The 15,230-nt window shown below is 39.3% G+C and overlaps 2 protein-coding genes across 3 annotated transcripts in view; one reads left to right on the top strand and one right to left on the bottom strand.

Moving 5' to 3' along the window:
- The window catches only part of nr6a1a (nuclear receptor subfamily 6, group A, member 1a), a 133,433-nt gene extending 124,509 nt beyond the window's left edge, over nt 1-8,924 (bottom strand). For both annotated transcript variants that reach the window (XM_086111733.1, XM_086111734.1), the window contains exon 1: nt 8,858-8,924. In XM_086111733.1, coding sequence (XP_085967859.1) covers nt 8,858-8,924 — 67 coding nt within the window. The remainder of the gene's footprint in view (nt 1-8,857) is intronic.
- Nucleotides 8,925-12,583: 3,659 nt separating this feature from the next.
- The window catches only part of olfml2a (olfactomedin-like 2A), a 31,680-nt gene continuing 29,033 nt past the window's right edge, over nt 12,584-15,230 (top strand). Inside the window, exon 1 of the mRNA XM_086112152.1 lies at nt 12,584-12,739. Coding sequence (XP_085968278.1) covers nt 12,671-12,739 — 69 coding nt within the window. The 5' untranslated portion in view covers nt 12,584-12,670. The remainder of the gene's footprint in view (nt 12,740-15,230) is intronic.

Raw genomic sequence — 15,230 nt, 5'->3', positions numbered from 1 at the left:
GCTGGATGGCGGATGACCACAATGTCAGGAAATGAAATCTGAGCTATTATTCACAAACCTTGTAAATCTTTTTGGATCATTTTCAACTGACTTTAATCCAGCCATTGTATTTTTTGTCAAATCAGAATCAATACATACAACACAGGTTTTTAATGAATAACTCATCTTAGGAATTAAAAGTAAACAACTGACTCATAATAAATTAAATACTGTACTTCATACAAAAGTTACCTGAACTTTTTTATGATTTTGGAGGAATGAAATGGTATTTGGTCAATTGCTTTCTCAGCTGCAATGAAGAGTGAAAAGCAGCATCTAATAACACACAAGTTTTTTTTTAATAATAAATAAAAGGCACTCAATAAGCTGGAGTAATGAATACTTGTAAGCAAATGAACTGTTATTGTGGTTACATCACCCTCTGACTCTTCTATGGTGACTAAATGTGTGTTGCCTGGTAACAGCTCCACGAAAGAAGATGACGGTCATTCCCGTTCTGTGTCCCCTGTGCTAACACTGGTTTTCCGTTAGTCATTTCACAGTACCACAATCAATTTATTTTGCTGTGCATGTAAGAGAACATTGGAAGAGTTCAACAGGTCATACATGCGGACTAAATGTTGACATATGTTGCATGCGTTTCTATTTGAAATTAGGCAAATAATACAGGTCAAATTACTTCAAACATTTTTTAAATTCTCTGTCAAATCTGTTTAAGGTACAGCACTGTATTACACTTGAGTGAAAATCTTTTTGTGATAGGCTACATAACCAACGGAAACAAACTTAAGACAATGAATATGGTGTAATATTTATGAATTTATGGATGAAGCTTCATTCTTATAATCCGTGTAACCTGTTAGTTTCGATGAATATTCTTAAATGTAAATGATTTCTATCTCACGGCATCTTATTTGTTCTGTTGCACATTACTTTGGTCTGTCTGTACATATGTTTTATGCAAAGAGTAAATTTTACTTTTTCACTTAATCTCTTAATAGTTTTGTCTGTACTTTGCTCCAAAATACATGCAAAATTTTACTGCTTGGTGTAACCACATTGATCAGTGTGCATATGACACTAAAGCCAATACGCATGATTTTTTTTAAATTGCTCTTTGAGAGCTATTTGACTGCATGAATCAAAATTGAGCAGTTCAATTGCTCTCACCATCTGTCATGGAGTGTGCTGTGAGATGAATCACTTGGCACTGTTTGAAATGCTAATGAACCTGGCTAAAGACTTATTTGGAAGGTGGGGGAATTGCACGGGTGGAGTTCTGAAAGGCTTTCTTCTTTTGGGTTCTATCCGAGTTTTTAATAAAGTGAAATGGAAAAAACAAAGTAAGATGTAATCAGGTTTTTGAAAAGTAAAGTTAACAATACAGTCTTATGTCTCAACAGCAGTGTAAATGAACTTTTGTTTTTTTTTTAACTTTGCATTAAGATATGGTGTTGTTGACATTTTACAGTAATACAAATGTTTCATATACGTCAAGGGTGTCAAACTCATTTTTGTTGCAGGCCACATCATAGTTATGTTTTCCTTTGGAGAGCTGTTATGGCTCTGAACCTAAATAAATGTATGATCGCATCATATTGGATATTTACAACAAATTGATGAGGAAATAGTTTTGAAATTAGAGGCCAGTAAAAACTGTTAGTTCAAATATTATTACATTTATTTTATGGTAACAAAAAAAATGCTTGCAATATCAATATTTTTAAAAGTGAAGACAATTTGCAATTTTGGTATTTCAACTCTTCTCGTCTATGGCTGGATTCAAATATTACCTCCGAGCTCATTCAGCTCCACTCCGATCTTTTGGAAACTCAAGACAGTTTGTGGGTTTTCTGAGGGCCTCGGACAGCGCTCTAGCCACTTCAACTGGGGACAGGGGGCGCCAGTGCGTCAGGCAGTACAGATGGAACCAGTTCAAGCACGAGCTGTTATAACACATGCTGTGTTTGGTAATAAGAGGAGAGCGCGCTCGGCCTCTCGGAATGCACCCATTGTATTTAGATGCCTTGACTGGCTACTGCTTCCGCATCGGTCACGTGAAGGTGTGTATATACGCATATGGTGAGCAGAGAGGATCAAATGACACATCGGCTCGCCATACACACGCACCAGATATACCCGTCATGATAACAGCCGTTCTGCTCGTTACAAAAAGGAAGCAGATTTTTTTTTTTAAGAAACAAAATGAGAAGCGAGAAGTAGATGTTGGTGATGACGGACAGCCAGCAAAAGGAGCCCAATTAGACAGTACTGATGATGAAAAGCAGCAAGTGATGGAAAAAAAATTACTGTATTTTACACACTCTAAGTTGCTTCGGAGTATAAGGCGTGCCTTCAATGAATGGCCTATTTCAAAACCGTTTTCATATATCGGGCGCACTGCATTATTATAAGGAGCATAGAAGCCACAATAGTGGCTGCAGTTGTGTTATGCGTCCACTAGATGGAGGTAAGCTAAAGGGAATACAATACAATACATCTTTTTATATAGAGCTTTCATGGCCGTCTGCAACTGTAACAAAGCTCTTCCAGAGCATTTAAAATACTACGTCCAAGAAATCAAAATATTGATCCACATATAAAGTGCTTTTTGGATCATGAGGCGCACGTCGGCTTTTGAGAAATTTGAATGCTTTTAGGTGTGCCTTATAGTGCGGAAAATACGGTACTGCTTTCAATGGTTTAATTCTCAACCCAAAACTGAATTATGTCAGAATTAAGACTGCACACTTATTGAGTATGAAAAAGTACATGAAAATCATTTTACCGGTAATTCATTTCCTTAATTTGAATTTTTGATTTTTTGGCATTTAAAATATGGAATTTTAAAAAAGGAATCAAAACAAACATCATGAAATGTTTTCATGAACCCTCTGCAAAGTGCTTGTATACCCCTTGGGGTACAGTTCCCCTGGTTGGGAAGCACCACTGTGGAGGACTTAATCTGATTGTGCTGAGGAAGCAGACTTGATTGATTATGATGCTAGGCAGAATGTGAAGCTTTGGTTTTCTCAAGGGAAGCAGAGTTTAGTCCCAATAAGGTCTCTCTTATATTGGGACTAAACAAAATATTTTTTATATAAAAGCAAGACCTTTGGGGGGTTTTCTGGTTTGTTTTCTTTTAAAATTACATAAAATAATCGATCTCTTTCGTCAGCCATTGCTTGTTGGAGACAAACTTTTTGTTCCTGTAAAATATTTTGCAAATACTGTATCACATCTACTGTTACTGTCAATCTTCATGTAATATGAAACAACGGTCTACCAATTAACTATGCATCAGCAATTATGTCCATGCTATACCTCTCCAAAAAAGGATGCGACCAAATCTTTTGCCGTGCGACCAACTTTTTCAGTTGGCCATTGCTCCCAGTAGAACTTTGTAAAGATCACTGTATATTAGATACATACAATACACTTGGATAACTAGGGCTGGGCGATATGGTTGAGAATTGTATCACGGTGTCAGTCAGGTATTGCTATTCAAGATACAGTATTAACATTGAAATGAGGATGATATCAGTCATGTGACGCTTGTGTTGCAATGTATATGTCAGTTCGTTCAACCTCATTCCTCCTTCCATGTTTAGCATCGACAGACAGTTAAAACCAGCAGATAACAATCATCTTGTGAAGGGAGAGGAGGGAGGAGGGACAAACGCTGAGCAAGCGAGGGGCACACACGGCCGCTACTGCCTAGACAGCACAGGCAAGAAAATTTTAGAACATTACGCGACCAAATTTATAATTTCAAAATTACCAGTGGATAAAAATAGCAGAACTTGTCAAAATGTACAAGCAGCCCACACCTCGGCAGTCCATTCAAATTAATGAATCGACCAGGCGAGATCCGTTTGTGGTCGCAACGCACGTCTTCATTGGCTTCTTTTTGTAGATTAATAAAAAGTCATGCAATGCAACATATTGTATGAGGAGCCTCAAAACGTGATCCAGGCATATTGTAGTTCACATCGCTGGAAGTCCACAAATCACATCGCTCTGTAATGCATGCATTGAGTGGTTAACTTTTTTTGTTCCCCAAGCCACACAACACATTCATCCGCTTCCCCTTACCACAGTCGTACGTGGACAAATTGGTACAGAACAACACATGTAATGTAGTAAACACACGCACGCTTCTGTCATAGGATAAAACTGTTGTTTGTCATTAATGCACAGTTTCATGACAATGTGAATTTTATTATTTCTAATTCATTGCTGACTTAGTTAATGTTGATGGCTTTCAGTGAGTTCTAATTTAAAAAAATTAAAACTTTCAACATTCTCTTGGATTTGTTTAGTTTCTTTTTTTTTTTTTTTTATGTTTTCACTGAACTAATATGACTATTTAGTGCGTCACCCTCACGGTGCAGAGGTGCAGTGTTCGATTCCGGCTTCGGCTTTCCTGTGTGGTGTTTGCATGCTCTCCCCGTGCCTGTGTGGGTTTCGTCCGGGTACTCCGGTTTCCTCCCACATTTCAAAAACATGCGTGACAGGGGAATGGAACACCCCTTAAATTGTCCCTAAGTGTGAGTGTGAGAACAGATGGTTGTTCGTCTCTGTGTGCCCTGCAACTGACTGGTAACCAGTTCAGGGTGTACCCCGTCTGATGCACAAAGACTGCTGGGACCGATCCCAGCACGCCCCGAGACCCTCGTGAGGACAAGCGGATCAGAAAATGGATGGATGGATGGACTAACAAGAATATTGTTATTGTTATCGAGATATCTGGCAAAAATATTGAGATGCAGGATTAAATTTTGGCGATATCGCACAGCCTTAATGAAGTATATCAGTCGATAGACATGTATTGAATATTATTTGTTCATAATAAGGACACAGAGGAAAAAGCCTGAATTTAGGTCAAATTAACTGGTCAATTTAAAGATTAAAACAACATCCATTTGAACAAAAGACTTAGTAGGGCTGGGTGAATCACAATGTGCGTATTTCATGTTATCCATCCATGGATTTTCAACACTTTTTCCAATTTATCCTGAACAGGTTCACGGGAGTTGCTGGAGTCTATCCTAGCTGACTTTGTGCTGAAAGCGTATTTCATATTAGTCTATCAATAATGATTAATTTCTTACCTATTTAGAATAAGAAAAACAAGTACGGTATATTGAAATTTGAAATAATGAAATTGATTAAAAATAGAAATTCAATGAAAAAAATCAAGCGGAAACAAGCAATTGAAAATAGGTGGGAGTAAAACTCACCTAAAAATTCCCTTTAGGTGCTTGTCGTTGTGGCAAAAATATCACATTCTACTGCAGCTTCTGCCTACAGCCCACACTGATTTCTTTAAGCAATATTATTTTGGGTGAAATTTCTATTGATATTGATCAGGTGCCTATCGCAATATATAATGACATTGAATTATTGCCCTATGTATAACATGTATAAGATAAATCGCTCAATCGATTGATAGCTCGATACTATATTATATGTATAGATATAAATATATGTAGATATAACTATACCCACATACATATACTGTATATATATATATATATATATATATATATATATATATTCTCACACACACACACACATGGGCTGTATATTTTCGTATTCAAATATTCTACTGAAATTTTAAATCATGTATAATTGGGTTTGCAGATAAAAAGTGATCTGTAAACCCAATTATACATGATTTAAAATTTCAGTAGAATATTTGAATACGAAAATATACAGCCCATGTGTGTGTGTGTGTGTGAGAATATATATATATATATATATATATATATATATATACACAGTATATGTATGTGTTTTTTGCTCAGTTAAAGATACAGAAGACAAAAAAAGACACATTGTCACTTCATGAGAAACGTTTTTCATTTTTCCATTATCAACAGACTACAATTATTAAATGTGTGATGAGCAGGAAACGAGAATCCTTTCGAGAAACATTTCGGGAGAATTTAGATCGAACTCTTCCCATATATTTTGGGGTATGAGATGAAGTGATGTCATAACCAATGTAGCAATTTTGCCAGGTAAGACAGCACATATATATATACAGGTATATATATATATATATATATATATATATATATTCATCTTCTTCCGAACCGCTTTATCCTCACTAGGGTCGCGGGGCGGGGGGGGGGGGGGGGGGGGGGGGGGGGGTGCTGGAGCCTATCCCAGCCGTCTTTGGGCAGTAGGCGGGGGACACCCTGAATCGGTTGCCAGCCAATCGCAGGGCATATATATATATATATATATTTTTTTTTTTTTTTTTAATATATATATAAAATTCCTCATCTCACCCCTCGGGCGGTGTCCGTCCTCCATTCAGCTCGGGTCCTCGACCAGAGGCACTTTTATATATATATATATATATATATATATACACACATATACATATACATATGTGTGTGTGTGTGTGTGTGTGAGAGAGAGAGAGAGAGATTTTCCCCCTCTAACACAACAACTCTGTCCAAAACTGATGAATTTTGAATGGGGTTGTTATAAAATCAGATCGCTTAATCACAAAGCGTATGTTGTCAAACCATAGAGTGGAGAAAACCCCTCCATGATGTATCACTTCAGCATGAATGGCCTCCACCCCTAACCCCTGCACCCAGCTCCTGCATGTGTCCCTTTTCTACTGTACTCCTCCTGGCTCATCATTCAAGCATCTCGGCGGGGGTGGTTGCATCCTGTCAGTGCCCCACCCACTGCCAGCCGTCCCCTTCACCCTATCCCAAGGGACAGGACAAATCCGAGAGCCAACTTCTTTACACCCGAGCCAAAGCAGGAGCTGACAAAGCACTTTCTTTCAGCCTATCTGCCTCACCATGCCAGGCTGCAAACCCCCCAGGGCCAAAACATATGCAAGCCTCCGAACCAACCTGCCTTTCTGCTTTGTCCTCGACTTCCAGTGAACTTAATTAGATTAAAACCGGCACACTTCATCGAGCAGGAAGGTGGAGTGAAATTCCTTCTCAATTCAAATATCAATAAAAATTGAATTTGTTCTTCAAATGTGACTCTGTGGAGGAGCTGCAACAGAAGGTAGATGAAGGAGGGGCTGGGGGGGGGGGGGGGGGTTAAGCTGCTTTGTTTGGAAAACAATGTGAGGTAATAGAAAAGCTTAAATAGTCAACAGTTCTGCACTTCGCCATCCAGCAAGTGACAGGTTAACCAGCTGGACTTTAACATATGAAGCAATAAGGAAAATATTATCAGTCGACAACCATCTGCAAATTGATCAAATGGTCAAAATGTCAGGAAAACAGTACCACTTTAAAAAGGCAATCAGTTAATCAAGAAATTAACTCAGTTAAAATCCTGACATAATTTAATTATTAAATGGGGGGAATACAGCTTCAGTTCTACATGTAACTTCTGAACCACGTAACCACCATAATGTACTGTACATTATTAAGAACAATATGTTCTAATGTGATGTTGCTCGCGCCAAATAGACAATTAATTCTACAAAGGGTCAGATGATGATTTTAAAAATAAATGCTTGCAAAAATGTAAAATTTTCATGATTTAGAAGGGAATGTTTGAAGTCACTTTTTTTAAATTGCTGCAACAACGGGCTTTACAAAACAGTTACTGTAACATAAAGTAAATAATAAACACAAAACACAATATAAAAACACAGACAGTCGTGTGATCTTAACCACTATTCCCTCATTCGCTTTGTTGTTTCAAGCATTATTTTGAGATGAAAGAGGAAAGATTAAAAGTGTCGTTTCGCCAGTGGATCAAAGTTACGCCATGCTCAAAATGTGTACAGGTAGGCTACAAGCTAAGTTTCAAAGTAAACAAGAAGCTGTAGCGTCCGTTGACGAAAAAAAGACCCATGTCCCATGTAAATCCGTTTCAATTGCTCTAATTTGATTCTTTTCAGTCCCAAAATATCAATTTCTGTGACATGTGGCTCATACACAGTGTTGCCCAAATGATTAGAATATTTAGTTTTTATTATTTTTTAAATGATCACATTGCAATATTTTTGAGCATGATTAACAGGACCTGCAGGCGTTTTGTATTTAATTGGGATAACTTCAGTCAATTGTCCTTCCCCAATCAAACGACAGGCACAAATCAAACAAACCTCACAATTGGTGTCCACATCCGTCATGGGGTTTAGAGGAATTTTAATCTTGGGAATGTCAATAAATCATTAGTCACCCGCGTGGGGGTACGATATGGACTGGCGCCTAACACAGACAATGCTGTAAGGCACAGTTAGTATTAATATGGGCCAGGGGCTCATCTTTTCGCAAGCGCACTGTGGACTGGGGACTTTACGGGTCCCGGAAGCGCAGCTGACTTCAAAAGGGATGCTAATCGAAATTTGCCATCTTCTGATTCTCACCGTCTTCATTTGGTCCCTTTTCCATTTTATGGAGCGCGTGCAAAACCGGATTTGGTGACTAATGGTGTCAGTGTTTCTTCCAAGTTCAAAAGTTCACCTTTTACGATCACCCCGCGCCTGACTGACCACCACCAAATAAAAACATTCCGACCTCTGTTCCTAAAACACGCACGCGCGCGTGCATGCACACAGACTTCAAGGAACAGGAAAGCCAAGTCACGGAGACGCACCTCAACATCCATCGACACTCATTAAAAGCAAAAAACATCCCCACGTAACATAAGAAACAGAAAAATAACACAGGAGAACCTGGACGCAAAATGAGTTCCAGAAACAACATTTTTAACTTGACTACAGTGAACAGTGGTATGTGTCACAGGTGGCGTTGTGGTCAACCCATCCGCGACAAGTTGGTTTAAACAGATGTGTTAGGTGACAAGGGGCTATCCCGACAGGTCAACTTCTATTCAACCGTTGCTGTTCGCCTACCGTTAACCGGCTTTGCGTTGTTTCTCTCCGGGTAGTCGAACCCATTCGTCCTCTTGTCTATCTCCATCCTCCTACAGGGACTGATACCAAGTCAGTCCCACGTCGTTCTTGTTTCTTTTACCGCCACCCCCAAATGAATGTCAACGAGTGATGAAAAGAGGCTGCTCAATACAAGTGGTTGAAGTGAGCGTGCACATACAGGTTGAGGGCTGTCCTCCGCCTGGAGATCTCACTGCTTGCTGCCGTGTCCCATGCTTGACTGCTGCCATCCAGTCTGGAAGCACACGATCACAGCGTGTGATGCGTTCAGGCCTTTAGGAATTCATAAACTTTCCTGTTTGTTTGTTTGTTGCTGTCGTTTTAACGTTTTTTTTAAATGAAGTTGGATGAGGCACAGACCATAGGCCCAAAACACAACTTTCCCAATTCAACTGCTCAAATGTCGACTTTCGATTAAGTTGTTGAAACATCTGTAATTTAACGGAACAGGTCCTTTTTCCCCATAAGCCTACTTATTCTACCCCAAAAATGTTGTCCTGTCTCAAACAAGGTACCCCAATTCAACAATCACATTTTGTTTTGTTTTTTATTTTGGCGGACATACTGACCCTTCTATACTGCATACATCTGTGAAATGTCGTTTTGCTCCTTAATTTTATTCCTTTTTCCTGTTTAATGCACGAGGTATTCTGACTTGCGACGAAAATATACCCATAACATTTCTCATCACACTTGTTTTCGCTCTCCTGTGTCTGTCGTGTTTTGAGACGAAGTGAAATGTCATTGATTAAAGTCAGCTATTCACCTGCCTTGCAAAAAATATTTCAGATCGGAATTGTCCAAATTAGGCTTTTCCCTCTGTTTTTGTGTATTCACTCACACTTCGCCAAAACACAGACAACCAATGAGTCATTAACAAATATTCTCACGTTTGTTTGCAGCTTTAGTATCGGTAATGTCCTCTCGCAAACGTCTTTGGTGTTGTTCTCAAATTGTCCAGCAGATGTCCATATTCCCATATCCAATTCCAAACTAAGTGGCTGTCACACAGTTTATGTCAATTTATTTGCAAATGAATATCAAAACGGCAGTATCAAGACACTTGCAAGGTTTGCTAGATGTAGCATTTGTTTTGTAGAACCTGGCCTTAATGAAGTTCTATTCACGGGTGTCTAAAATAATAGTTTGTGGTTCTATTATGGCATATGTCATCCAGAAAAAATAGCCTGCAGGCGTATTAATATATTACATTAATATAGTATAAAATATGTATCATATAAGTGATCTTAGGGCCACAGAGAAGGGGACTGATTAGCACGTCCGCCTCACAGTGCAGAGGTGCAGCGTTTGATTCCAGGCCTTCCTGTGTGGAGTTTGCATCTTCTCCCTGCGAGTTTTACTCTGGTTTCCCCCACATTCCAAAAACATGCTCCTACAAGCCGCTCTTCTTCACCCCTTCAATGTCTCTGCTACCAGCACATTGGCGCCATCTTGCGAAGGTACACAAGACAGAGAGTCACGAAGCCTGTCCAGGGAGGGGAAACATCTCAAATAAGCAGGATAGCGGACCTCGAGGACGGGAGTTTGACACCTGTGGTTTAAGTTCACAATGGGGGATGGAGAACTGAAATAGACTTGCTAATTTGCAGTCTGCCAAAGTATTATCAGAAGTCACTTTCACACTGGTTTCTGGGTTAGCCTACATTATGTTACATTGTGTTTCTTGCAGCCCAAAACATAGCAGCCCGTGCGATGTCGGCCATATTGGCCTCTGAATTCAAATTTAAGGTTTGCTTGATTTTCTTCTAGTCTGATCTTGAAATCCACGACGAGTTGTTGGGGGAGCCTGCTGATGAGTCCCGGAGATTCAAAGGCACACTACGGTGCAGCTCATCATCTATCATGGCTGCCAGTACATTCCCTCCCAGCATGTTACATTCTGAGGGGTCTCTCGCATTTTTCGCATTCTGGCCAAGGTCTGACACGCTTTTCACATCTTCTTCATCTTCTATTTATGACTCATGACATAACATAAAAATTATGAATAGTTTTTATGAATAAAAAAAAGAACGTGATGAGCATGGCATAGCATGCTTCTCGTCCACTCTTTACGAACGGACCACCTTATCACGCAGTGTCTCTCGTGTTGCATTTACTAGGTCGTCTGGAGACCCTGGACTGAATGGTGATGCTGACTAAGTCTCCGGAGGCATCCATGGACCTGGAGGAGCTGCTCGAGCTGTAACAGACTTCTCATGCACATTGTGACTGCCATGGCAATTTTCTTGACTGTTTACAAATCTGGCTGAGCATCCATGTCAATCATGGCCTGTTACGCTTGTGCACTCGCATTTTTCTCGTATCCATTCCGTTTTGTCCATGCTTTCCCGAAAAATGATTCGCATAAACCGTTACATCTGATCCATCACATCAGGTATTTATTCCTCTGTCTTTTTCTGACAGAACTTACTAAAGAGGAATATTGCCACGTCCGAAATATGTGCTCACGCCCGCTAATGTCTATGTCATATGCAGATCAGAGAAGATAATTAATAGTTAATAATTAGTCTGAAATTTAACACAAGACTCATTGCGCACGGCCCTTTGTGTTGAAAGTACTTGTTTCTACCTCATCGATATGGCCACATATTTAATAATCTCATTGTAAACGACTGTGCCAATTTCACAATGCATTAATCCTTTCATGTACCCTGTACCCTGATAACATAAGATGTCCCCTGTAGTAACCACTGTTTCTGAAAGGGTTAAATAAAATGGTAAAATTGTGGCTTGGAGGCATACCAGCAGATTTATTTGCCTGTCCAATTCAGACTGAACTCTCAAAAGCCCTGCCCAAAGTTAACACTCACAAAGCCATTGGGGCTCAGTCTAATAGGAAAAGTAGTGATGTCAGCGTGCCAATTGGTTTCAACACTCAATGTTATGTTGTGTGAGTCTTTGGAGTTGCACGCTCGAATTTCAATGGCATTTCTGTTTGCTATTTGATACTACCTTGGAAAATGGCAATTATTATTATTTTTTTTTATTTTTTATGTACGCCTCCATTCTGTAATGTAATGCATGGAGCAAATTCAGCAAAGTGGAAATATAGTTTCCCCTTGGAGACAACAATTAGTTTTAATAAATTACTTTAATATTCTGTTTCCCATTACAACAAATCTCCCAAGTGCAGTCGTGAGACAGTGCATCTTTTTCAGGAATCTGTCTTGTTAATTTGCCCACAAATTAAATCTGATGGAGCCGCTGCATGCATTCGACTCTGCCCCAATCTCTATCTGGATTGCAAAGTAGTGAGTAGCCACATGATGGCGCTAACGGCATTTGCCATTACAATTATCCTTTCAAATTCCCACTTGACACTTTCAAATTCACTTCTTTTGCATGCATGGTTTCGGTTAACTTCGTCGACTTGCCAACAGAGAATTATGACATTAAATTCATGATGGTGACGATTATGATGATAAAATTGATTCCAGTTGTTATTGGTGTTGTCTATAGTAGTGCTAGTAGTAGTACAGTCACATCGAAACAGCAGTAGGTTTTGTGCTCTTATTAATAAGCTAGTGGGATGGATGTTTGGCTTTGTTCAGACTGTGGACACAAATTGAGTGTAGGCCCCTCCCAAGAGGAGGACAGCGGATGCCACCCTTTATCCATACACACGCTCACTCACTGTATGATCCTCCTGTGTGAAATGGAGCTGAATTAGGGGCCCTTCACTTTATGGCCATTTACAGGCTGAATGCGGTCACCAGCGGTTTGTTTTGCGTATGAGCGTTCACGGCAGAAAAGATGTGGAGATACACGAACTTGTTCGCATGCCTGCTGGTCCTGTGCAAGGATGCGGCTTCACAGAGCAAGGTATGTGGAGATAAAATGCAAATCTCGAAGATGCCCAGTCTCGTTTCGATTCACACTCATTCTGTTTTTATTTGTTTGTTTTTTTTCTTTTCTTTCTTAAACTAAGCAGAAAAAAACGTCAAACACCTAGCATGTTTGTGCAGACGTTTCTCCTATTCTCTAGGCTACCTGATTATTTGAGGAAATCTTCGGAAAGGGATACAGTATTGCAACATAAGCACCCATAGGGTCGAACCTGGTGTCACTTGAGTGTAGGCATCTGAAGGACGGCACTTGCTGGGAAAGCAATATTATCTGGCTGACCTTGTTTAGACAGCTGCTGAGCTCGAGTAACCCATTTAATCTCCCAGTCCATCCAAACCCGCGACACACAATGAGAGAGTGGGAATTTTGGCGCTTTTTAGATGAAGGCAATCGCGCATCTATATCTGAAATAGAATTGCATTCAGTAGCCCGCAAAACTCCAATGTGGAACTGCCACGTTTTGTCCAAGCACCAAACCGTACATTTTCATAGATACACACATCTAGCGGGTGCTTTTTTTAATCCAAAATTGAAGTAAAGCCAATGAAAGACAAAACAAAAGGATATGATAGTTTAGCACTCCAATAGGTATAAAAACCAAGCGCTTCCTGCTTCCTCGGGAAACACAACAAGAAAAAAAAAACCTAAAACCTGTGACATCTTTTCTAATTGGAAAACTCTATTTCAAACCTGTCAGCATAAACACAGTTTCTGAAAAGCCTTTTGGTTTCTATATATACGTTTTTTTTCTATGCTGTTTGCCTGAGTTTATGATTTAATGTAAACTCATCTACATGGTGCAGAAGTGCATTTAGGGCCACAAAGAAGTCTATCATCAAATGGCATAGAACAGCAGTCCACAGATGCAATAGAGATTATTTGGTTGATGTTCAGTTTTCTTCAGATAAATAACACACACACAGTTAACTGTCTGACTGTAATGGTTCACACACCTATATGTAGCCATAGTTGTGCAAGCTGTTCCTCATACCATGAGAGAACAGCACAGAATCACTCAACTGTATCCAAGTATGGTGCGTGACTGTCTAACAACTGTCTGTTCTGGATACAATCAAGAAGGGGAAAGGAATGGAGGTCAGTGAAGAGTAAAGCTGCCATACAGCAAGTCACAGGTTGCAGCATGTGGAAGGATCAGCCCCAATCAGTGGAGTTATTGAGTTACAATAGAAGCTGCGATAAACTGTTGTAGCATCGTCATTCATTTCGATGAGGGATTCAAATCCAAAGCTTCAGCCAACGGGGCCCTTTTCTGATGTTTCTTTGTTTGTTTCATCAACAGAAATACAACCCTCAAAAGGAACAATGTGGTCCGGAGATATTGTATGTGGCATAACAAAAGTGGACTTCAAGTCAATTTAGCACCTTTTGTAAACGTAAAAATGCTTATTGTAAAAATAATATATCATCTATCAACCGCCTGGTCCTTAATATTGCTCTTGTGAATGACAGGGAGACTCAGGCTAAGAAGACACATGAGATGATGCTTGACAGCTTGTTGTACCTTAAGCCATTTTATGTCCAGGTACTGCAAATAAATGGAGCAGGTTGCAACTCTTACATTCAACGTGACTGCAACCCCCCATTGACTACCACAAAGGTGCCTTGAAAGACAGGCTTCATTCGTTCCATGACCATTCTTTTATATCTCAACCCATCTTTCCCTGTTCAAATGAATGAAAATATTAATATTAATCTGTTCCAGCCTGACCAGAATAAAAAACAACAAAAAAAACATTTTTAATAAGGAAAATAATATCATATACTGTATTGGCCAGAATATAAGACGGCTCTGATTATAAGACGACCCCCTCTTTTTCAAGACTCAAGTTTGAAAAAAGACTTTTTGAACACAAAATTAATTTTTATACAGAAAATACATCTGTACAACAGTACATCCGAAACAAATGATTATAACAATATATATGAAAGAAAAAGCATGTTATTTTGCCTCATTCAAATCTAAAGTGCAATCACATTCGTAAATGAATGGCTTCTGGTTTTTGAAATGTAAATTACATCACAACTTCTCCTCAGCTGCCGGTTAACCTGGCCGATCTTCGACCCACTTTTCTCCAGATTGTCACTACGTTCCTCCATTTTCTGTTATCTCTTTGATTATGTTCTTCTCTTTTACTTCTTACCGCGATTTTTTATTTTTCTTCTTCGTGCTACCGCTATTTTTATTTTTATTCTTTGTGGCAGGAGTTCACTTTGGCCTGGGGAGTCAAGTTCAGCATTCGCTTCATTGATATCTGGCGCCATCTAGCGTCGTGAATGGGTATAATGTCTAGACCCCGAATATAAGATGACCCCCACTTTTTCAGTCTTATTTCAATGCAAAAAACACCGTCTTATATTCGGGCCAATACGGTAATATTCTACTTTAAAAAAACATTAGAAATAATTGAATATAATGTAAATAATTAAATAGTTTGTATATCACGAT

Source organism: Hippocampus guttulatus, chromosome 5 (assembly GCF_054856545.1).
Source record: "Hippocampus guttulatus isolate MCC_2025c chromosome 5, RoL_Hgut_1.0, whole genome shotgun sequence".
NCBI lineage: Eukaryota > Metazoa > Chordata > Actinopteri > Syngnathiformes > Syngnathidae > Hippocampus > Hippocampus guttulatus.
Note: the sequence above shows the minus strand (reverse complement) of the source record. Positions and strands in the feature narration are given on the sequence as shown.